Source organism: Mixophyes fleayi, chromosome 4 (genome assembly GCF_038048845.1).
Source record: "Mixophyes fleayi isolate aMixFle1 chromosome 4, aMixFle1.hap1, whole genome shotgun sequence".
Lineage (NCBI taxonomy): Eukaryota > Metazoa > Chordata > Amphibia > Anura > Limnodynastidae > Mixophyes > Mixophyes fleayi.
The window spans coordinates 216,122,850-216,147,207 of record NC_134405.1 but is presented as its reverse complement, the minus strand read 5'-3'; the positions used below and the strand labels follow the sequence as shown (position 1 = coordinate 216,147,207).

At 40.2% G+C, this 24,358-nt stretch overlaps 1 protein-coding gene across 1 annotated transcript in view; it reads right to left on the bottom strand.

Moving 5' to 3' along the window:
* LOC142150794 (dynein axonemal heavy chain 3-like) overlaps positions 1–24,358 on the bottom strand; it is a 947,133-nt gene that overhangs the window by 437,166 nt on the left and 485,609 nt on the right. Inside the window, 1 exon segment of the mRNA XM_075205980.1 lies at positions 230–468. Within this exon segment, the coding sequence (XP_075062081.1) occupies positions 230–468 (239 nt within the window).

Genomic DNA, 24,358 nt, shown 5'->3' with positions numbered 1-24,358 from the left:
GCTCTCTTGAATTGTGATCTATTTCCTGCTCACTATAAATCAGAAGCTCTTGTCAACAACAATTAAGATGTAGTTTGGTTGCCTGTAAACAGTGTAGAGTGAAACAAATCAGATTTTATCTGTGCTGTCAGAGGCTGAAGCTGGATGGTTAATATTATTTTGTGGGATAATCTCAATGGAGCAAATTCAGCACTATTATATACTTGTATTTAATTAAAAATCAGGGTACCTTTCGAGTTTTGATAGGAAGATGTCCTGGGTCTGATTAGCTGAAGCTTGAACAGAGAAGTTAATTTGACATACAACATATTTTTCTTGAGGTAAGTGTCGCAGGAAACTGTTTGTAATAGCTGTCTTTCCAGTGCCTGTGGGGCCAACAAAAAGTAATGGCTTGTCTTGAAGCAACAAAGTCTCCAGGAAGTAGATCTGCATAGCAGTCCCAGGTGTGCTCACTATGATGTCATTAAGCTGCGGGAATGAAGGAGAGCAGGTCTCAACAAATGCAAACAGAATGGTTTATTAAACAATCTTTTCTCACAACCAAAGTTCTGATACAGAAACAGATATTCTTTCCGATTTAAAAGATATTAGATTGCTATCCACAGTACAATAGAATGAAAGTCTACCAAATTGTAATAGTCTGGCTTTTTGAAGTATGAAATATAATAGAAAACACAGACTGTTTTTAAATATTTCAATATGAAAAATCACTGAAATGTCATTAGTCATGAAGGTACAATTATTCCACCCCCAACTACCTGTTATGCAAGTTGCCTGAAAGGACAGCTAAACCCCACATTTTTATTTTTATATAGTAGGCATAATAGTAGAATGCATGTCACCAATTTCTATTTTGGTGCCTAATAACATTGTTATGGCATATATCATGTAGCAGTATAGACAGGGCCATCTTTTCCATTGGGCACGATGGGCAGGTGCTCGGGGGCCCCACGGGCAAGGGGGCCCCATAGGCATGGCTCTTAATTAGAATAAATAATCCTGCAAAAAAAAAACCTGCAAAAAAAACCTTCAAGGGTCACTGAGCAAGTACATCTATCTATCTCTATCTCTATATATCTATATCTATATTTGTATCTCTCTCTCTCTCTCTCTCTCTATATATATATATATATATATATATATATATAGGGGCCCCGGTGCACTGCTTTGCCCGGGGGCCCATAATGTTGTTAAGATGGCCCTCAGTATAGATGGACATATCACAACCATGAAGAACCTTGTAGATTTACATCTACTTACATAGAGTGAGGAGGGGGCAGTTTAGTAGTAGCATACTGGGAACCCAAAAATAGACAAATAAAAAATAATGAATATATTTTAAAAATATTAAAATATTCTTTACCAATGAATAAATCATTCTAGCTATTCCTAAAGTAAACTGAATTAAATTATTAAATTAAAGGAACATATTTAGCATTCCCAAATAAAGCATGGTTGCCAAGGCTAAATTCTCAATTTAATTTGGGGTTCTGTGTTGATAAAATCTAAGAAACCATGTAATACATATATGCTCATCCTATGTACACATATACAGGTTAAAAAAGTGCATTTATTACCAGTTATTTATATAACATTATCATATTATGCAGCACTATACATGGAATATTTAATCATTCACATCAGTCCCTACTCCATTGGAGCCTACTGTCTAAATTCTCTTCCATACAAACACTTGCACACTTGGGTCCATTTTTGTCAGCAGTCATTTAGCTATGTATTTTCTTCCCACCGAAACACAGGGAGAACATGCACACTCTACACATATAGAATCCTGATTGTCACTGAACTAGTGGGACGGCTACACTAACCAATGCACAGCTGTACTGGATAATGAAGAAATTATCTCCTCTGGTAAAACAATATAATAAACAAGATGATGAAGTAAAACACATTTGTGTTAGGGGACTAAAAATGTTCAAGAACATAATAATAAAAAGACTGATTTCTATTTGTCCCATTGTTTATGATGCAAGATTCAAATGTATAGCAAACATGTAATAACATTTTATTTGATGGAGCATAGAAATGTGATGTTTGCCAAGTGAATTGACTTTTGCTCATTTGCAGATGGAGTAGAATTGATTTAATATTCCTGACACATGTCATAGCACGTCAATTTCAATGGTTCAATGAAAATGTTTGGTGATTATTGAGGTGCAAGTTAAGCAAAATATATTAATAAAGACTCATTTATCTTTAAATTTAAACAGGAAAATTTGCTAATTTTTCTTTGCTAAAAAAACAGCAAAAAATGTACATACGAAAATGACATTATGAAAAGCAAAATTGGCTTTTGTCACTTATCACTATGAATCTTATTTAATATTATATCTCGATTTATGGGAGATGTCAAGAGTCTTACTTTGCAGTCAATAGACACCAATAAAACAACCCCTCATAGTGGCCAGGTCATTGTGAAAAATTGTACAAGGTTTATCTAAAATGAATACGTAGTAAGAATTCTCTGCAACATCACTGAGCACTCTTGTCTGTATTGGCTATTGGTTAATGAACAATAAATTATTTACTCTGTTCAGTGTAATGTCTCTTTAGAGCAAATAATTAACATTGCAGCGGTGTGAAATATGATAAAGTGAAAAAAGGTACACTCAGCTGCTGTACTAATTAGTGGCACTGTTGTGTATAGTGCTTGGAGCTACTTTTTTTTATATCTCCATTAAAGTTAAATTTAAAAACAAATGTGTCACCTCAATTATCGAAGATTTCAGAACATCCACAAATGACTTTAATCCTAAAGAAGAAATATAGTCAAACACATCTAATGATTTTAATTGTTTGAGGATATAAAAAAATACGGTTATATAATATGAAACCCATAACAAAGCTGGTGTTATAGCTAGGGGGCATAATAAAGAGGGTGACATATATATACAATATACACAAGACACACTGAAAGTAAAAGGCTAATGTCAGGGGAAAACACAATGATAAGAATTTTAAGTGTGATAAGTTTTATTAAAAAAAAGAAAATAGTATACAGTATATCTCATATATACACTACCAGCAGTGGTAAAATAAGGCTCAGAATATGGCATCTTTGTATTATTACTTGTTTGCTACAGCTTCTACTAGAAGGCCCAGTGCAAAAACATGTGTCCACGAAGGTCATGCAACCTTCTAGTCCTAAGTATAGATAAACCACCTCCAAAACAGGCACATGAAACAATCAGAAGACAAGCACTGACAGGCTGAAGAAGAAACATTTGGGTCTTCACATAATCCAGAGGACAGTCTAAGTGTGTCTATGATTTGTACAACTAATATTTTACCATCTGACACGGTACAGCAGCTTGCTCCTCCTTCACAAATTTCTCAACCATTTACAAACTAGAGAATGAACCCTGAACCCTTTAAGCCTGTATCTTCCATGCAGTTCGTTTTCCATCACCTAAAACATCTTGTGATTTATATTTAACACAAACCTGACCATGTGGCCATCTTGATCTCTTGCAACCACGTCATCAGTGCTGTTACTGCCATGGCCTACAAAATAGTCCATCTTATAGGTGGACCACATACTCTTCCGCAAGATTACCATTTTGAGCACTCTCTCAATTTAACTTTAAGTACACTAGTGGCTCTAACAGCCACCACAGAACAGGCCCCCAGGCAGAATTGGCAGAGACCCTGATCGAGATCCTGAAAAATCTACAAACTAACCACATTTACCGCAGGACAGCTATCCCAAAAATCAATGAAGACATTTTTGGCCAGTTTGACCATTCATCACACTAATCCTCTTGTAATAATATAAAACTTTCCAATATGCACATGACTTGCCAGCAGCAGCAGCCACCTCTTGCTGATCAATTAGAGTTAACTGCCCCATAGCCTGGGACCTGGATCTACTTCTAAACCATCAGATAAAAGGAACACAAAAAAATCTGAGCACTGCACATCCTCAGAAATCACTGTATCCCAGGTGATGGTGGACTCAGCATAGCATAATTAAACCTCTGAAACATTCCTGACCTTGGCCCAATCTTTTCCTTCCATAGAGGTCTGGTCCCTCGAACCAGACCTGCTACCCCCACCTTCATCTATCCCATTATCATCATAAAATTCTCACCTCTTTGTCTGTTTCACCCAGTTTGTTTATTAGTTTACAATGTTTGTCCTCAATTGTAAAGCTCTATGGAATATGTTGGCGCTATATAAATAAATGATGATGATGATGATGATGGCATCACTAGGCTGTCATCTATAAACCTTATATAAAAAATAATGAATTCTCAGTCCCACGATTTCCATCTGTCTTTACTGAGTTAAAGTAACTATTATTAACTAATTAATTAATATTATTTGCTATTTTGTGGCTTTACTGATATTGACTCATATATTACATATGTAGCATAAATTATTTTATAGAACATAGTATTATAGTTTTATAGACTTTTCTCAAAACAATGACAAAAAAAGTGATTATCTACAGTATAACTGTGGAATCCCAAACCTGGTCACATGCTTTTCTATTCTACACTTTTCTTAAGTTAATTCTAAAATGTTTTGTTTTTATTTATCAGGTCTAAATCACTATGTCCCATCAGTAATTCTTTGCTTTGGAATGAACAATTAACTTTGTTGATTTTCTAGATGAATTAGATGGAAACAGAGGAATGATCAATTTAAAAAAAATCAAAGAAAGAAGCCAACCATCTGTCATCTGCTTGTATTCGCCCTCATAAATTTAGCATTACAAGTCTGTGTCTCAGAGTGAAATAATAAATATTCTTAGAGCTTAAACTGTGTGTTTGATGTTATTCAGGCACTGTGAAACATTTTAATTAACCAATGAGACAGAAGATCACTTTTTAATGAAATGTTATACTCATGGCAAAACTTTAAATGGAAACTTAAACCTTGATTGATATATGAATTGTAAAGTACAATGGGGTGGGCAGGGTTATTATGGTGTGATCTGGAGTATCCTCATCACTTCAGCAGGTCAGTGGATTTGTCTAATCCAAATATGCTCCATTTGTGTATGAATAATATATGGATGTTTTAACTAAAACCTAGGCCTGGCTTGTCATATTCTTATTATTACGTGAACTCCTACTGGATGTGTTGTTCTCCTGTAACAGTAATTGTACTCCATATCTTCTCAAAACCTTATAAAAGAACATGACTAGGAATGTTTTTGTTATAGCGTATTTTATGAAACCTACATATGTGCTAGAGACCCACCAATACATTTCTGATTCAAACTGGGGTTTAGAAACCTAGTGTCACTCACCAGACTGTGAGTGCTTCTTCCCGTATGTTTAGGAACCGTGGCCGTCCACCATCCTGAGGGTCTGCGCATGTGCAGCCCTTTCAAACCTTCAGTATCTGTTCCTTTTAGTTAATTGGCTGATCAGGCAACACTCCCTATTTAAAGCACCTGCTGTCTATACCTCGTGGCCTGATCTTGGAGTCTCATTCCCCATGAGCCTCTGAAGGTGTTTCCTCGTGTATTCAGCCCAGCTGATTCCTGTGGTTTCCAGACCACTTCAACTCCCTTGTGGTTTCCAGACCACTTCAACTCCCCTGTGGTTTCCAGACCACTTCAACTCCCTTGTGGTTTCCAGACCACTTCAACTCCCCTGTGGTTTCCAGACCACTTCAACTCTCCTGTGTCTCATCGTGACTACTCCAGCTGATTCCTATCCGCTGCCTCCGTGCACTACAGTTATCAGCTCACTTCAACTCTCCTGTGTTTCATCGAGACTGCACCAGCTGATTCCTATCCACTGCCTCCGTGCACTACAGTTATCAGCTCACTTCAACTCTCCCGTGTTTCATCGTGACTGCTCTAGCTGATTCCTATCCGCTGCCTCCGTGCACTACAGTTACCAGCTCACTTCAACTCTCCCGTGTTTCATCGAGACTGCACCAGCTGATTCCTATCCGCTGTCTCCGTGTTCAACAGTTCCAGCTTACCTCAACTCTCTCGTGTTTCATCGTGACTGCACCTGCTGATTCCTATCCGCTACCTCCGTGTATCTGCAGTGTCCTGCTTTCGCTACTCTCCAGTACTCCTCGTGTCTGCAGCCAGCTGATCCGCTCTCCGTGCTTCTACAGTGTTCCTGCCTGTGTCAACTCGCCTGTCTGCATTGGATCAACGCTCCGCTGCTGTCTTCTCTGCCTTACCACTTCTACTCTTCAGTGATCTCCAGGCGACCAGTCCTATATACTACTGCTTCCTGAGTATTGTTTCCATCATTGCTGGTCTACCTACCTGTGCGCTGCACCTACTTGGATTCCGCTTCCATTTCCCTGGGACTTCGCATCCTGCCGGCCTCCTGCCGCTCAGGTATCCCTGCACTCCTTTCTGACAGCCTGCTCTTCTGAACCACGGTATGCATACTTATCATTGACTGTGCTCGTGTATTGCATACCTTGCTGGACTGAGTTATACTTCTCTGAAGTTGCCTATCCACTGAGACTATTGCCATCATTTGACTGTGTTACCTGGTAGTCTGGATAATTCCTGTGACTTTGTATATTTGTGCAGTGCTGCTCAGTTATTAATACTTTGTGCATATCATCGTGGAATCAAGTTCAGTGTGCCCGTGTATACTCTGCATTACATTTATCTCCCCGTGCTCCTCCTCACATATATATTTCAGTGGTACAACTTGCTAGAGGCAGACCACTGATTCCTGTTCCCTGTGTCACCTGTTTCCAGTATCCTTCCACATAGCAGTGGTACAACTTGCTAACGCAGACCACTGACTCCCCGGATACCTCCACCTGGATTCCATTCCTTCACCTAGACAGCGGTACAACTTGCTAAACGCAGACCGCTGACTCTCATCACCTCCTCGTTATCTCTGGACATTTCTCCTCACTATAGCAGTGGTACAACTTGCTATCCGCAGACCACTGACTACCCTCACGTTTCCTTTGTCCATTCAGTTCCTCGTGTACTATTACCTATATATTACCAGTGCTGCTAGTCATAGACTTTCCACGAGCATTCTCTACATCTGCTGTCTCCTGTTCCGTGATCACCCCACTACCAGAGTACCATATTACCACCTATATTGCTCTGGTAAGTCCATCACCTGGTGATCCCTGGGTAAAGACTCCTAGTGCCCGTGACACCTAGAAGTGGCTCCCACACACTCAGTAACAAGTGATAATGCTTAGAGACATACTACCTAAACCTGAAATGCACATTTAAAGACAATGGGCCTGACTCATTAGGGCACGCATTCTGAGCGCAACTCGCACTCTGTATTCAAGCACATATCTCCCTCCAGTCCCCCACCTAATTGACCTCCTCCCAGTCTCCCCCCTACCCCCCTCCCACTCCTGCCCTCCCTCCTGTCCCCCTCTTACCTCCCTCCTTTTCATTCTCCTCTCCCCTCCTCTCCGTCTCAGACTCCGTTCTCCCCATTCCCTCCTCCTACCATTGTGTCTCTGTCCGTCCTACCCTCCCCTTAGATTGTACGCTCCTTCGAGCAGGGCCTCCTCTCCTTCTGTCCTCCACCACCTTAACTCTGCTCTCCAGCTCCTTGTCTCTTCCGTGAGGTCCTCCTGCCCTTCTACCCCTCTCTCTACCCCGCTGAGGTTCTCACCTTTCATCTAGCTGTACATCGAGCTTCTGAGTTACTGTGCTTTTTGTTAACTGTACCGTGCTGTCTCACCCTGTATCGTGTTTCTGTCTGTCCCTGTACGGTGCTACGGATACCTAGTGGCGCCCTATAAATAAAAATTAATAATAATAATAATAATAATAATATGTAAGATGTGCGCACTCCCAAATTCATCAAGGAACGGATCTGAAGATATGTGTGCTGTTTTATTCGGGTGTAGGTCTGCTGTGCTCTACTACACAAGACACTGCAAGATACATCCAATACCTATGTTGATTAGAAATTCTCAAAATAACACACAGAAAATTAAAACAAATTTAGAATTAATGTCACTCGGTAATAATAAAGGTATTAATGATAAAATATTGGAAACAATTTTTTTTTTTTAAACTACATCCATTAGAACGTTGTTAATGTCTACTGAACATACAAATACATTTTACAGTTGCTTGTGATTGCAAAATCATATTACAGGAGGTATACATTACGTATGTCATCATTACCGATCGAGACTTAGACTAGTCTCATAGCTGGTGCAAGAGATACAGCAGAAAATCCAGTAACAATCATGGCTGTACAGCTTGATACAGCCATGGCTGCATGCACGCGAGTTTGGCCATGCCTCTTTTGCACGTTGACAATGGCAAAACTTCTTCACAAAGTTCACTCTCTGAAGTCGAAGGTTATAGTAAGTGCTCCTTGCGCTCACTATCGCACGAATATTACTTGCGTATTCGTCCATATCTCTCTGTTCTGGGCATGCACAGAGTGATTCTGCGTACTATACTCTCAAAAATGTGCATGAATTTGACCCAATGCCTCTGACTATACTTGCCATAATTTCAATATTGTAATCAATGATTTACCTCTGAGTTTATCTCAAACACTGATTTGTTTGTTTGGATTGTTACTTTAAATGTTGAAATATACTTTCCACATATATGTATGTTAACCATGACATGCATTAATACAAATGTTTTTAATAAATTGTATGCCACCATACACAATATACCATATTTTTATGGTATCTTGTATATAGGTTCCTTGACTTAACATATCAATGCATTATCTACAATCTGCAGCTTAGTGATTATACAGATTAGCGATAACCATATAAAAATACAGATGGAGTAAAATTTACTGCAGTGAATGGTGTACCATGATTAAACATTGAGTACAGAGAGTGTGCTACCTATTGGCAAGCTGTGATTAGCGATATTTGAGAAGTGGGAAGAACTTTTTATATTATGTTATGACACCAATGCAGCAAACTCCACTCCATCTGTTCTCATCTATAAACCTTAAATAAAACCCCACGCTGCGGGTACTCCTGCTATAGTACCACCAGCTCAGGCTGGCTTTCTTAGTGCTGGTTATCGTAAAATTAGGGGGAGCCCAATTTTATTCCCCACCAATTTTACGACTACCAGCACTAGTCTGGCAGCAAAAGTGTTACTATCGTTAGGAGGGGGAGACCTTTCATTTTTTATAATTTCAGTATAGAGCATGCAGGTCTGGCGGCTGCCCACCAACTGAAGTTAAACTAGACCTCTAGCTGGGGCGGGAGATATGGCAGAACAACAAGTAACCTTGAAGCGCAGGGAGCTTAATGCGGCTGTGGCTTCATGCGCTCGAGTTTGGCACACCCCTAATTTAAAATGCCCCTTGTCCGTTCAGTTCACTCCCCGAACTCGGACACTGTAGTAAGTGTCCTTTGCGCTCGCAGGAGCACAGAACAGGTCTGCATTCACAGCCATATCTGCCGGTTCTCACCATGCGCAGAGTGATTTTTGCGGACTATACGCTCAAAATCGGCAGATGCGTGCCTTGATGATTTAGGCCCTTTATGTTTTTCTCCTAAAATTAATACATGTGACAATTTTGCGTGCAAGGCACAAAAAATGTCACATTAAAAGTATTGGATGTGGCATAATCATCTCTGAGCTCTCTTGAGGAGTGGATATGGCTTTGTGCTCCTCAGCAAGGAACGCCCCTAACAATGTTCTTTCTTCACTCATTTATCTAATTTTATCAAGCTTGCTGCTCTGCAACAGTAGTTGGACCACTGAGCCTATTCCATGCTTTACTGGGAATATGTTAATGCACCCAACACCTCCCCTCTGCCTCTGCAAATCCCTGCTCCTCAACCAACACCACAATCATACTCCATAAACATGTGACACCTGTGGGTGCTTTTCTGCAAATTAAGTTGCACGGTGGTACCGAAACTGATTTACATTGTAGCAGAAGTTTTTTACTCCCTAAATGTCCAACACGGCATCCCTATTAACATAACGCAGACTAAAGTAATAACTGGCCGAAGGGCACATTCTTTATTTGCCTATAGCTGGGTTGTTGTTTTTCTTTAGCAAACATGACATAAAAATTGTTCTTTTACTGGTTACCAAACTAGCATCAAAGAAAGACCTCATTTCTGCACAGGAATTTTGAAAAATAGGTGGAGAGAAACTAGAAATTGCCTCTGGCAAGACACACAGATTGAGGTTACATTGGCAGAAATAATTTTAAAGTTTTAACATCACTGTATAAGTTGACATAAATCTATTTATGAAAATTCACTCTCGGGTTACTCATGAATTCACAACACACTTGTAATTGTGGTAGAGAGGCATTACCTCCACAAATCCAGCACAAACGAAATGTATAGCTATCAAAACACAGCAAAACAACAACTGAAATTAGTGACCAAATGTATTTTTTTTGTTTATTGAAAATGTAGAAGTTTTCTTCCTATATTTAAGTTATTTTTAACCCATTTTATTTCATAAGATTATGTTACAGGGAAAATACTTTACTTGAAACATGACATAGTACAGGTGGACAAACACTAACCCAATCTATGAAAAATCAAACATAGTAAATAATAATTTGGCCATGTTTTCAGGATTTCCCTCTGGGGGAATAGGTGCTATAATTTGATCAAATAAATAAAGTGGTGGATGAAAGAAAAGCTCAAAATATGGATACATGAATATATGTGAGGCACCGAGAATAGATTTAGTACAATATGGCATATGATACTATAGTGTAAATAGCAAATGATTTAACCCTTTAATTGCCAAAATTGAACCTCAGAATACCAAACAATTGTTGTGATTGGTTTCACTGTGCTTTTTTCACACAATCAAATTTTATATTTTTTCAGGATAGATGATATTATTATCAGTATTATTTTTTTATATTTGTGGAACCAGCTTGATATAATGTGTGCTTTGTGACATGACCAGTGGTAATTGCATTTCCGATAGTGTAAACACCAACAGTGTTTACACTTACAGAATTATTACGATACTGAATGTGGCCATAAAGGGATGCAGATGGTCAGCAACAATATACAGGTAGGCTGTAGCATTTAAACAATGCTAAATTAATTAATTACATCATTACACCACCACCAGCCTGCGACATTGACACAAGGCAGGATGGATCCATGGATTCATGTTTTCTAAGCCAAATTCTGACCCTAACATCAGCAGAAATAGAGATTTGTCAGACCAGACAATGTTTTTCCAATCTTCAGCTGTCCATTTTTGCTGACACTGTGTCTACTGTACCATCCATTTTTTTGTTCTTAGTTAACAGGAATGGATTCTGGTGTGGTCTTCTGCTGCTGTAGCTCAACAACTTCATGGTTTGATGTGCTTTTCATTCAGAGATGATCTTCTGTATACCACTGTTGTGATGCATTGTTGAATTACTGTCATCTTCTTGTCAGCTTCAACCAGTCTGGCCATTCTTCTCTGACCTCTCTCCTTTGACCAACAGAACTGTTGCTCACTGGATGTTTTTAATTTTGTGAACCATTACCTGTAAACACTTGAGACTGTTGTGTGTGAAAATCCCAGGAGATTAGTGATTTCTGAGATGCTCAAACCACCCTGTCAAGCACCAGCAATCAATTTGGTGCTTGGTCTGAACAAGAACTGAACCTCTTGACCATGTCTGCTAAAAAGCCTTGCCTGTCCGGCACTAACTAAACATTGTCCAACACCCTCTTTCAAGTGTGGAACCTTGTGTCCCAGACACATAAAAAACACAATAATATCTGCTCACCACTTGCAGGTTCTCTCAGGAGGCATCCAACCTTCTCCCCAGGTCTGAGAGAGTGATTGAGGCAGAGCTGCAGCCTTTTATAGACACCACTCAGGTGCAGCTCCTAATTAGACTGCTGTGATCCTGCAGACCAGAAGACCCGGTCTGGGCTTTATGTATGGAGCCTACCCTGCTCTCTCCATACTAAACAGCAGGGATCCTTATCAGTTTTTTCTGAAGCTGAAAACACTCTTTAGGACAATGCTCGTTATATAGAGCAACTTTCCTGGGTTTAAAAACATATAAGGGAGACAGCCTGGGACATGGATACCCACCATTTAGTATCAACCCAGTGACTCTGTCACACTATATCATCATCATCATCATCATTATCATCACCATTTATTTATATAGAGCCACTAATTCCGCAGCGCTGTACAGATAACTCACTCACATCAGTCCCTGCCCCATTGGAGCTTACAGTCTAAATTCCGCAAACACACACACAGAGTAGGGTCAATTTGTTAGCAGCCAATTAACCTACTAGTGTGTTTTTGGAGTGTGGGAGGAAACCGGAGCTCCTGGAGAAAACCCACGCAAACATGGGGAGAACATACAAATAAGGCCATGGCCGGGATTGAACTGAAGGCAGAAGTGTTAACCCCTTAGTCACCGTGCTGCCCCAATATGGGAGACACTATTTTTATAAGAAAGACACTATTTTATTATTTTTTTATATAATGGGGGTACTAAATATTTCTGTAATATTATTTATTTAACAAGAAGGCCAACTATTGTGACACTACAAGTACAAGTGTGTACTGCTGCACCAGTGCAAACATTTTAACCCTGGTACCCACAGGCCACTGGTACCAGGAGGGGCCCAGTGCTATTTGGCATTCGGCTGGGACTCTCTAGGAGGGCTTAATCATTTTTTGTGCTCCTCCTAGAGGACTGAAACAAATGCTGAGTAGCTTTGGTCTTAGTAAACTGAAGGGAGGGAACATTTTGTAACTTTTTCCTTATTTATTTTTTCCATATTCTGATAGCATCTGGTTGGCGCTATCTCATCTATAAGAACCATGTCTAAAAAAAGCCTGCCTGCTTTCTGGCAGCTTTATGTGCAGTTTTGCAAACCACTGGTTTATAACTTGTCATTTGAAAAATATTGGGATGGCGGTTTCAAGTCATTTGGTTTAAATACATACAGTGTCTGATTCACTCAGAAGCGTAAATGGCAATACGCTGCACATAACGCGCACAATTACTCTGCACATATACCCAGAACTGGAGTATACACCACAGAATGCAACAGCTTCCAATTAATCTTCCAGCACAAAGGACGCTTTTGACAGCTTACGATTTCAGGGGTGGGGAAGGGGCAGATGCACTTATGTAATGTACAGTAAAGGCGTGCCAAGCTCAAGTGTACGCATCAGTACTCAATTCAAGGTTTGGGCATCTCGGAGGTACGTCATTTTTAGTCGTAACACTTGCACAGCTACACAGCTACAGGTCTGGTGTAAGTGCTGATTACTAGTGATGACAGCAAGAACATATGTTTTCAATCAGGACTAGCCTAACATTTTATTATATGTACAGTAGACATTGAGCAAATCCTAATAAATGTATTTTATGAAAAATTTAAAAACAATAAATAAGTATTTTTTTATGCTTTATCATTAATTACTATATTATTAACAGGTGACATTAAATAAGAAAAAAATTCTGTGCTTTCTTTTGTGACTTGATATTCCACATATGTTTTGGATGTACCCTGTATTGTATTATCTGTTAAAGCAGAACAGACCTAGGCCCATATCTATCAACAGACATATATTCAGATCCGCTCCTTGTTGAATCCATGCGTATGAACCGTTTTTCTTGAAAAAAAAATAAACGCACTTTAAGTTAATTTTGCGTTTGTTAGAGGATCAGGCCCATATTTCTTTTTTTTTCAATTTGGACTTTAGAAAAGTGCAACATATTAGGTTAAATAAAAGTCAATGTATGCGTTTCTTTTTTATACTCTTTTACAAAACTTACATACAGGGATTATATACAACCTTTGCATTTAGCATTAAGCTTTGTTTATAAGGCATATTACACTAGGGTCTCTGCACCTTATTATATTCAACCTTAATCTGACGCTTGTCCATGATGTTCAGAAATAGTGACATGTCCATTTATGTGAGGACAGGACTACATGTGACAGGGGCAGTGTCATGAGGTGAAGGCAGAAATAGAGGCAAACAGAAAGCCAGCAACAGAGAGTTTGACAGTGGAAGGAGCAATAGATTGTGGTCAAATGCACCCATATATGAATCAATGTTCATGCATCCAACTTGTTTTTATTTTGCTGAACTCTTAAAACAGTATCAATTAGGGATGTGCACCGGCGACTTTTGAGGTCTCGTGTTTTGTGTTTTGGATCCGGATTTTCGTTATTTTTGGGGTTCGGATTTGTCTCGCAAAACACTTGACGAAAGGTCTTGGTTCGGATTTAAGGTTTTGGATTCGGATTTTTTTTGAAAAAAACATAAAAAGTTTAAAAATCAAGTTTTTGGGCTTATTTTCACTCCTAGGCTATTATTAACCTCAATAACATTCAATAACAAGCATTTCCACTAATTTACAGTGCATTCTGAACACCTCACAATATAGTTATTAGTCCAAAACGTTGCAACAAGGTATCTTTCTGGACTGCGTAGAGGAGTGGGTCACCACAATATATATTAAAAACCCTGAACTTTTATGATTCGCACCAATAAATGTACCTGGACTGCGTAGAGGAGTGGGTCACCACAATATATATTAAAAACCCTGAACTTTTATGAATCGCACCAATAAATGTACCTGGACTGCGTAGAGGAGTGGGTCACCACAATATATTAAAAACCCTGAACTTTTATGAATCGCACCAATAAATGTACCTGGACTGCGTAGAGGAGTGGGTCACCACAATATATATAATAAGAAAACCATCAACTAGTTTGATTCGCACCAATAAATGTACCTGGACTGCGTAGAGGAGTGGGTCACCACAATATATATAATAAGAAAACCATCAACTTGTTTGATTCGCACCAATAAATGTACCTGGACTGCGTAGAGGAGTGGGTCACCACAATATATTAAAAACCCTGAACTTTTATGATTCGCACCAATAAATGTACCTGGACTGCGTAGAGGAGTGGGTCACCACAATATATATAATAAGAAAACCATCAACTTGTTTGATTCGCACCAATAAATGTACCTGGACTGCGTAGAGGAGTGGGTCACCACAATATATATAATAAGAAAACCATCAACTAGTTTGATTTGCACCAATAAATGTACCTGGACTGCGTAGAGGAGTGGGTCACCACAATATATTAAAAACCCTGAAGTTTTATGAATCGCACCAATAAATGTACCTGGACTGCGTAGAGGAGTGGGTCACCACAATATATATAATAAGAAAACCATCAACTTGTTTGATTCGCACCAATAAATGTACCTGGACTGCGTAGAGGAGTGGGTCACCACAATATATTAAAAACCCTGAACTTTTATGAATCGCACCAATAAATGTACCTGGACTGCGTAGAGGAGTGGGTCACCACAATATATATAATAAGAAAACCATCAACTAGTTTGATTCGCACCAATAAATGTACCTGGACTGCGTAGAGGAGTGGGTCACCACAATATATTAAAAACCCTGAACTTTTATGAATCGCACCAATAAATGTACCTGGACTGCGTAGAGGAGTGGGTCACCACAATATATTAAAAACCCTGAACTTTTATGAATCGCACCAATAAATGTACCTGGACTGCCTAGAGGAGTGGGCACTGGGCACCACAATAAAATATATAAAAAACCTTCAACAGGTCTGCATTACACTACACATACGGCTGCTCCTCCATCCTCTCCATCATATACATGTTGGAGTTTTAGCGTGTGACAACCTCTTGTTTTTGATAATGTCAGTGCATTTTGAATATTTTTCAATTTGCCCCACACCACTGAACGTACTTTATCTATGATACGCATCTATCTATCTTGACTGCGTAGTGTGGTGGCCCCGGTACACAATTTGGTACCGAGGCCACAATATAATTAAAAAACCCTCCACGTGTCAGAATTCCACCAAACAAGTATCTGGACTGCGTAGTGGGGTGGCCCCGGTACCCAATTTGATACCGGGGCCACAATAAAATAAATACACCCTCCACGTGTCAGAATTCCACCAAACAAGTATCTGGACTGCGTAGTGGGGTGGCCCCGGTACCCAATTTGATACCGGGGCCACAATACCTCCTCCAAACATGGTACAGACAATTCGTCATTGAGATCCCATCAAGTATGTTAAAGACAGACAGGGTCCAAGTGTTATTGGTTGACTTTGTAAACCAAAAAACTGTCCCTGTTGCACATAGTCGTGCAATGAAGACTGACTTTTTCATTTAAAGGCACCATCTTTCAAGTGTAGTGTTTGTAAGTCTAAGTCATATTATACTTTTGGTAAAATTGGTTTATTTTGTTCCTCTTTATGGTAACTACTAATAGAATTAAAGTATTAAATAGAAGCGGCAGTTCCTCTTTATGGTAATTAGTAATAGAATTAAAGTATTAAATAGAATTAAAGTATGAAATAGAATTAAAGTATTAAATAGAATTAAAGTATGAAATAGAATTAAAGTATTAAATAGAATTAAAGTATGAAATAGAGTGGTATAGAGTTGTAGTGTGGTATAGATAGAGTGGTCCCCACAATATAATAATAAAACCCTCAACTGGTCTGAATTCCACCAAACAAGTATCTGGACTGCGTAGTGTGGTGGCCCCGGTACACAATTTGGTACCGAGGCCACAATATAATTAAAAAATTGGGCATCAACTGTCACCGTTGTTTAATATCTGATACACCTAAATATGGACTGCACAGTGGAGTGGCCCCGGTAGTAAATTTGGTGCCGGGGCCACAATATCTCCTCCAACTTCCAAGTGTAGTGTTTATAAAGACAGACAGCGTCGAAGTGTTATTAGTTGGCTTTCTTAACCCTAAAATTGTCCCTGTTGCAAATATTCGTGCAATGGACAGTTACTTTTTTATTGAAAGACTCAAGCTTTCAAGTGTAGTGTTTATAAAATATAAACAACAATACAGTAGTTTTAGAGCACGTCAATACTTCTTGTTTTAAATTATGACACGGCATTTTACTTTTGGTTTAATTTCTTGAATTTTTTAAAATTTGGTTTTACTTTTTGAACATGGCAAACGACTGTTGATTGGTCATATAATGCCAAAAAAAAAGTTCCAAGATGGAATTGTCCTTGGGCCCTCACACCCACCCTTATGTTGTTGAAATAGGACATGCACACTTTAACAAACCAATCATTTCAGCGACAGGGCCTACCAAACAACTTTGGCTGAAATGATTGGTTTGTTTGGGCCCCCACACCAAAAAAGCTATTCATCTCTCCCTGTACAGACTAAACAGGCTCTACTGAGGCAAGATGTCGTCCTCATCCTCAACCTCTGATTCCTCTCCCCCTACAGTGTGTACTTCCTCCTCATCACACATTATCAATTCGTCCCCGCTGGACTCCACAACCACAGGTCCCTCTGTAGTATCTGGAGGGCAGTGCTGTACTTCATTCAGGAATTGATTATTCATTTTTATAAACATCATTTTTTCAACGTTGTGAGGAAGCAACCTCCTTCGCCGCTCACTGACCAGGTTCCCCGCTGCACTAAAAACTGTTTCCGAGTACACACTGGAGGGGGGACAACTCAGGTAAAATAGAGCCAGTTTGTACAGGGGCTTCCAAACTGCCTTTTTTTCCTGCCAGTAACAATATGGACTGTCTGACATGTCTACTTGGATGGTGTCAGCAAAGTAATCATCCACAATTTTTTCTATTGTGACAGCATCCAATGCAGCGAGAGTAGACATGTCTGCAATGGTTGGCAGGTCCTTCAGTCCGGACCAGATGTTATCAGCATCCCCGCCAGTGCCTCTTTTGGGAAAACTGAGCTTTTTCCTCGCAGCCATAGATGTGGAAGAAAATGAGGGTGGAGCTGTTGGCATGTCACGGTCCTCTTCAGAGGACAATCTCCTGACCAGCAGGTCTTTGCACCGCTGTAGACTTGTGTCCGCTGGAAACAGAGACACAACATACGCTTTAAACCGAGGATCGAGCACGGTGGCCAGAATGTATTCCTCTGACTTTAAAAGAGTGACCACCCTCGGATCCTGGCAAAGCGTAGGAAGGGCTACATCCACAAGAGCTACATGCTTGGTGTAATCGCAATGGCTTACCAGCTCCTCCCTCACTTTCTCCAGCTGCTTCTGCAACAGCCTGATCAGGGGAATGACCTGACTCAAGCTGGCAGTGTCGGAACTGACTTCTCGTGTGGCAAGTTCAAATGGCTGCAGAACCTTGCACAACACGGAAATCAGTCTCCACTGCGCTTGACTGAGGCGCATCCCCACTCCTTTGCCTATGTCGTAGGTGGCTGTGTAGGCCTGAATGGCCTTTTGCTGCTCCTCCATCCTCTGCAGCATATAGAGGGTGGAGTTCCAGCGCGTCACAACCTCTTGTTTGAGGTGATGGCAGGGCAGGTTCATGCTTTTTTGATGTGCCTCTAGTCTGCGGTAGGCACTGGCTGAATGCCGAAAGTGTCCAGCAATTTTGCGCGCCACCGCAAGCATCTCCTGCACACCCCTGTCACTCTTGAGGTAATGCTGCACCACCAAATTAATGGTGTGGGCAAAACATGGGACGTGCTGGAAATTGCCCATATTTAATGCCCGCACAATGTTACTGGCATTGTCTGACACCACAAATCCCCATGAGAGTCTAAGTGGGGTAAGCCACTGGGAGATAATTTCCCTCATTTTCTCTAATATGTTGTCAGCGTTGTGCCTCTTATTAAAGCCTGTAATACACAATGTTGCCTGCCTTTGCATGAGCAGCCATTTTGTAGATGCTGCTACTGATGCAGCTGTTGCTGTTGCTGCGGAAGGGGATGCATCTACCCAGTGGGCTGTCACAGTCATATAGTCCTTCGTTTGCCCAGAACCACTTGTCCACATGTCCGTGGTTAAGTGGACAGTGGGTACAACCGCATTTTTAAGAGCACTGAGGACACTTGATCGTACTTCTCTGTACATTTTTGGTATCGCCTGCCTAGTGAAGTGGAATCTCGAGGGGATTTGGTACCGGGGACACAATACCTCCATCAACCCTCTAAATCCCACTCCACTGATGGCGGACACCGGGCGCACGTCTAACACCAACATTGCAGTTACAGCCGCAGTTATACGCTTTGCAATAGGGTGACTACTATCGTATTTTGTGGTCATGGCAAACGACTGTTGGACGGTCAATTGTTTTGTGAAAGACTTAGCGGTCTTACGACTTCCCCTCTGGGAAGATGACCGACTAACAGCAGCAACAGCAGCAGTGGCAGTAGTAGGCGTACCGCTGCAGGATTCCTCGGATGAATCCCGTATTGAGGAGGACTCAGTCTGGCTGCTGACTAGGGCTGCAGGACTGAATCTGATGGAGATTGTGGAGGAAGTTGATGAGGAGGGTGTTGCTGGTGTGTATCCAACTGGACCACGGGATTTAGGTGTCCCTGTACCGATGAGGGTCCTAGCCCCAGTTCCTGAACTAACCACTGAACTATGAAGGTTATTCAGGTGACGTATAAGGGAGGATGTTCCTAGGTGGGCAAGATCCTTACCCCTGCTTATTTGAGCTTTACATAAGCTACATATGGCCATACATTGGTTGTCTGGATTTGGATAAAAATAACTCCAGACCGAAGAGGTGCATTTTTTGGTCTTCTGACCAGGCATGACGATGGGCTTTTTCATCCCATGGACATCAGCTGTTTCCCCCCCTGGTGCCTCATTTACAATAACCACATCACCATCCTCATCATCAAGTTCCTCCACAGCGCCCGCTACATCATCAATAGCCTCCTCCCGAGCCACCTCTTCCCGTACAGTGATGGGAAGGTCAGGCTTGACAACCACCAACATCCTTGGACTCGCCTTGTGGATTTGTGATAATTTCTCTTTAGAAGGCAGAGTTGTTTGCTGTTTTGTTGCTGACAGCATAACTCTCTTCAATTTTTTGTAGGGGGGGGGAGGAGGAGGAGGGCTAAGATCCATGGGTGAAGCTGAACCACTAGTCATGAACACGGGCCAGGGCCTAAGCCGTTCCTTGCCACTCCGTGTCGTAAATGGCATATTGGCAACTTTACGTTTCTCCTCAGATGATTTTAAGTTTCTCTTTTTGCTACTTTTTCTTAACTTGGGCTTTTTGGATTTTACATGCCCGGTACTACGAGATTGGGCATCGGGCTTGGAAGACGACGTTGATGGCATTTCATCGTCTATGTCATGACTAGTGGCAGCAGCTTCAGCATTAGGAGGAAGTGGGTCTTGATCTTTCCCTACTTTATCCTCCAAATTTTTGGTCTCCATTATATGTAGCACAAGATACTGCAGAATGTGTGAACTTGGTAATATTGCAGTACCAATGGACTTATACTGCTGGATTGGTTTTGCAAATTTGGTTATAATTATTATATATATTTTTTTTTTTAAATTTTTTATTTTTTTTTACTTTTTTTTATTTTTAAAAAACTTGGGAATAGTGGGGAAATAACTATGCCCTTAGAAGCACAGAGCACAGGACACAGCACCACTGGACTGAACAGGACACGGCACAGGACCCAGCAGCACTACGGAACTCAGCAGGACAGAGCACAGGACACAGCACCACTGGACTGATACTGCAGAATGTGTGAACTTTGTAATATTGCAGTACCAATGGACTTATACTGCTGGATTGGTTTTGCAAATTTGGTTATAATTATTATATTTATTTATTTATTTTTAAATTTTTTATTTTTTTTTACTTTTTTTATGTTTTAAAAACTTGGGAATAATGGGGAAATAACTATGCCCTTAGAAGCACAGAGCACAGGACACAGCACCACTGGACTGAACAGGACACGGCACAGGACCCAGCAGCACTACGGACCTCAGCAGGACAGACCACAGGACACAGCACCACTGGACTGATACTGCAGAATGTGTGAACTTTGTAATATTGCAGTACCAATGGACTTATACTGCTGGATTGGTTTTGCAAATTTGGTTATAATTATTATATATATTTTTTTTTTTTTACATTTTTTTTTTTTTTTTACTTTTTTTTATTTTTTAAAAACTTGGGAATAATGGGGAAATAACTATGCCCTTAGAAGCACAGAGCACAGGACACAGCACCACTGGACTGAACAGGACACGGCACAGGACCCAGCAGCACTACGGAACTCAGCAGGACAGAGCACAGGACACAGCACCACTGGACTGATACTGCAGAATGTGTAAACTTTGTAATATTGCAGTACCACTGGACTTTTACTGCTGAATGTGTGAACTTGGTAATATTGCAGTACCAATGGGCTTATACTGCAGGATTGGTTGTGCAAATTTTGTGGTAATTAAAATAAATATAAGTAGTTTTTGGTATTTTTTAAAAAAACTTTTTTTTATTTTTTTAAACACAGGGGAATATTGGGGAAATAACTATGCCCTTAGAAGCACAGAGCACAGGACACAGCACCACTGGACTGAACAGGACACAGCACAGGACCCAGCAGCACCACTGACCTCAGAAGGACAGAGCACAGCACACAGCACCACTGGACTGATACTGCAGAACACAGCACAGCACAGCACAGCACAGCACAGAACTAAACAGCACAGCACAGAACTAAACAGCACAGCACGAGATCTACCAGGACAGAGGACCACCTAACACACCCTCCCTCTACCCTGATCAATGCCCGAGTGAAGATGGCGGCGACTAGCGGGGAATTTATAGGATCCGAGTATCGCGAGATCCGACAACGGGATTATGAGTCAGAGCCTCAGTTTCACATTTGAATTTGGCGCCAATACCCGGATCTGTCTCGGATCCGACTCGGATCCGCAACGTTCGGGTGGGCTCGGATTTCATAAATCCGAGTGCGCTCATCCCTAGTATCAATGAAGGTAAATAATTTTGTTTGCCTAATATTACAATGTATTTGTTGTCCCCTAACATATGTAGACTTCTCAATACATAACAAAGTCATAGGAAAAGCCAACAAATATATTAACATTTAATATGTAGCACAAAAAATATACAACATAATGCAACACAACAATTAAATCAATGATTTAATCTAAGAAGCTCAATCAAAGGTTTTTTACACATGCACTGTAAAGCTGAAAGTATTAGAAGTTACTATATTAGTGGTAAAATAATAAGTACCCTCTCCTATACTTCCTATGACCATTATTTAACGGATATCGGCACTGAAAAAAGCCTAACATTAGTGTGAAGGGTAATACAAAGGCACTGTGTATAATTCAATCCAGAGCTCAGAAAATAGAAGTCATGCAGTTTTAACTACAGAATGTATTAAACCTTCAGACACAAATTTGCCCTTCATGCAACCAAGATATTTTATCCCTCTCTTTAAGATATTGGTCACGATATTCCATTTCTTGCCATGTTGCTGTAAAGAGGCACTCCTGATTTCTGTACTTTATATAAAATAACATTCATTCTTTTTAGTGAGAGGAATTCACTTTTTCATGAGCTGAATGCACAGATGATTAAATTAACATGATACGTTTTATTACTAAATGTAAAGGTTATCAGTTTTGCAGGTACATTATTGTCATTTGAATACAGCATTATATGTAAAGGAAAAGGTTGTATCCGATTCTTTCTTTCTATTATCACTAACATCTGTACAAAATTTCTTTTTCGTCTCTACTTTAATTTTGTTTTAATAGATGTACAGTACATCAATACATAATGGACAGAAAAATTGGATGGATATGAAATCTACCTTCAATGAATCTTTTCTTTTTCTGTCCCATTATGCTCTGTTTTCAGACATGGATTTAGCGCATGATTCAATGAGCACATTTGATGAAGCTGACTATCACACAATGGCACACAATTTTTTATTTAATTGCTCTGAATATTATAGCCATTTTATTTTTGCAAACTCTTAAAATACTTTTCTTTTGCTGCCAAAAGATTACGTTTCTCTAAAGGCTTTTGCCAGGAAAAACTTCAAAGCCATAACCACAGAAACAAAGGAAATACCATTTCCAGTTTAAATGGCATGAGACACTAAATAGTCAAGGCTGCAAAGTGTCTTTGACCATCTTTCACCAATGGCATATTCACCGAAGGCCAAGCATCTGCACATGATACTTATGATTTAACATAGATAAAACTGTCTTTCATTTAGTTTATGAGGTTTGAGTGTTTTGGACACCATGGGGGTGATTGCTGTGTTTGAACGCATTTGGGTTCATAAAAAAGCACTTCAATGTAAAATACGCATTCACTATTAGGTTGGAACAAAACCTCTCGAATAAAGCAGTTATAACTCTCCTTTCAATGTATAAATAAAAAAACAAACTTGCTAAAATACGCTCATATAATCATATAATATATGTATGATCAATAAAGAAAGCACCTATTAACTTCAGAGGTGAATCTGCAAGACAGACAGGAATATATGTCCGCAATTATGTGTATTCAATCTTCATTACACTGCCCCTACTCTCCTTTATCCCGCCTCTCCAGTCGCAATATGTGTGTGGCTTGTTTTTGTGTAGTACAAATTTGAGTATTTTATGCTATGCAAATGGACATATGTCCAACTCAGCCTCAGACTCAATGTGCCTGAATCATCAAGGCATGCATCTGCCTATATTTGAGTGTATCTGACGTAAAATCACTCTGCGCATGCCCAGAATTGGTAGATACATCCGTGAACGCAGCCATTTCTGCTCCAACTTTGAATGCAAGGGCAACTTACTTCAACCTACAATTTTGAGGAGTGAACTGAGTGGGGAAGGGGCTTTTTATGTAAACAATATACAGTAGGGGCATGTCAAACTCAAATGTATGTAGCCATGTCCAATTCAAGCTCTGGGCATCTCTCAGGTACTTTTCTGCTGTGTCTTTTGTTCCAGCTATAGGGCTAGTCTAAGTCCTGATCAGTAGTGATGACAGTCTAGTTTGTATGCTATAACATGTGTATGCAATCAGGAACAACTGTAATAATGTCACAAGCTTGGTTAGACTGATGTCTACTTGCTGGTATTGACACAGCTAAACTTGGAGATGTGGAGTCTAACAGGTCTGTTTTTTGCCAGGGATCCCCCACAAGGGAGTATAGGTTTTGCTGCAAGAGACATGCAGGTCACGGTTCTCCAAGCCAGCCACCAATGAAATAGCGGGTGAATAGGCATCATTGTACTGTCCCAGGTCAAGCAGGTGAGCAGGTGACTGTCCCTAGCAGTCCTAGAGGAAATACGGGGATGGTACCCGGCAGTACCCCCTCCCAGATGGGAAATTTTTTGAAGTTTGTCTCTTCAAAAAGCCGGTCAGAAGACGGGTAACATGGAGATTCTCTTTGTTTAACAAAGATCTCTCCTCTGAGCCAAAGCCCTTCCAGTGGACCAGGTACTAAGGGCACACATGAAGGAGACGAAAGTCCAAGATATAGCTATATTTCATATTCCTCACCAGCCATGGTAAAAATGGGAGAAGATCTGGAAGGTATACAAGAGAATTTATTAAGCAC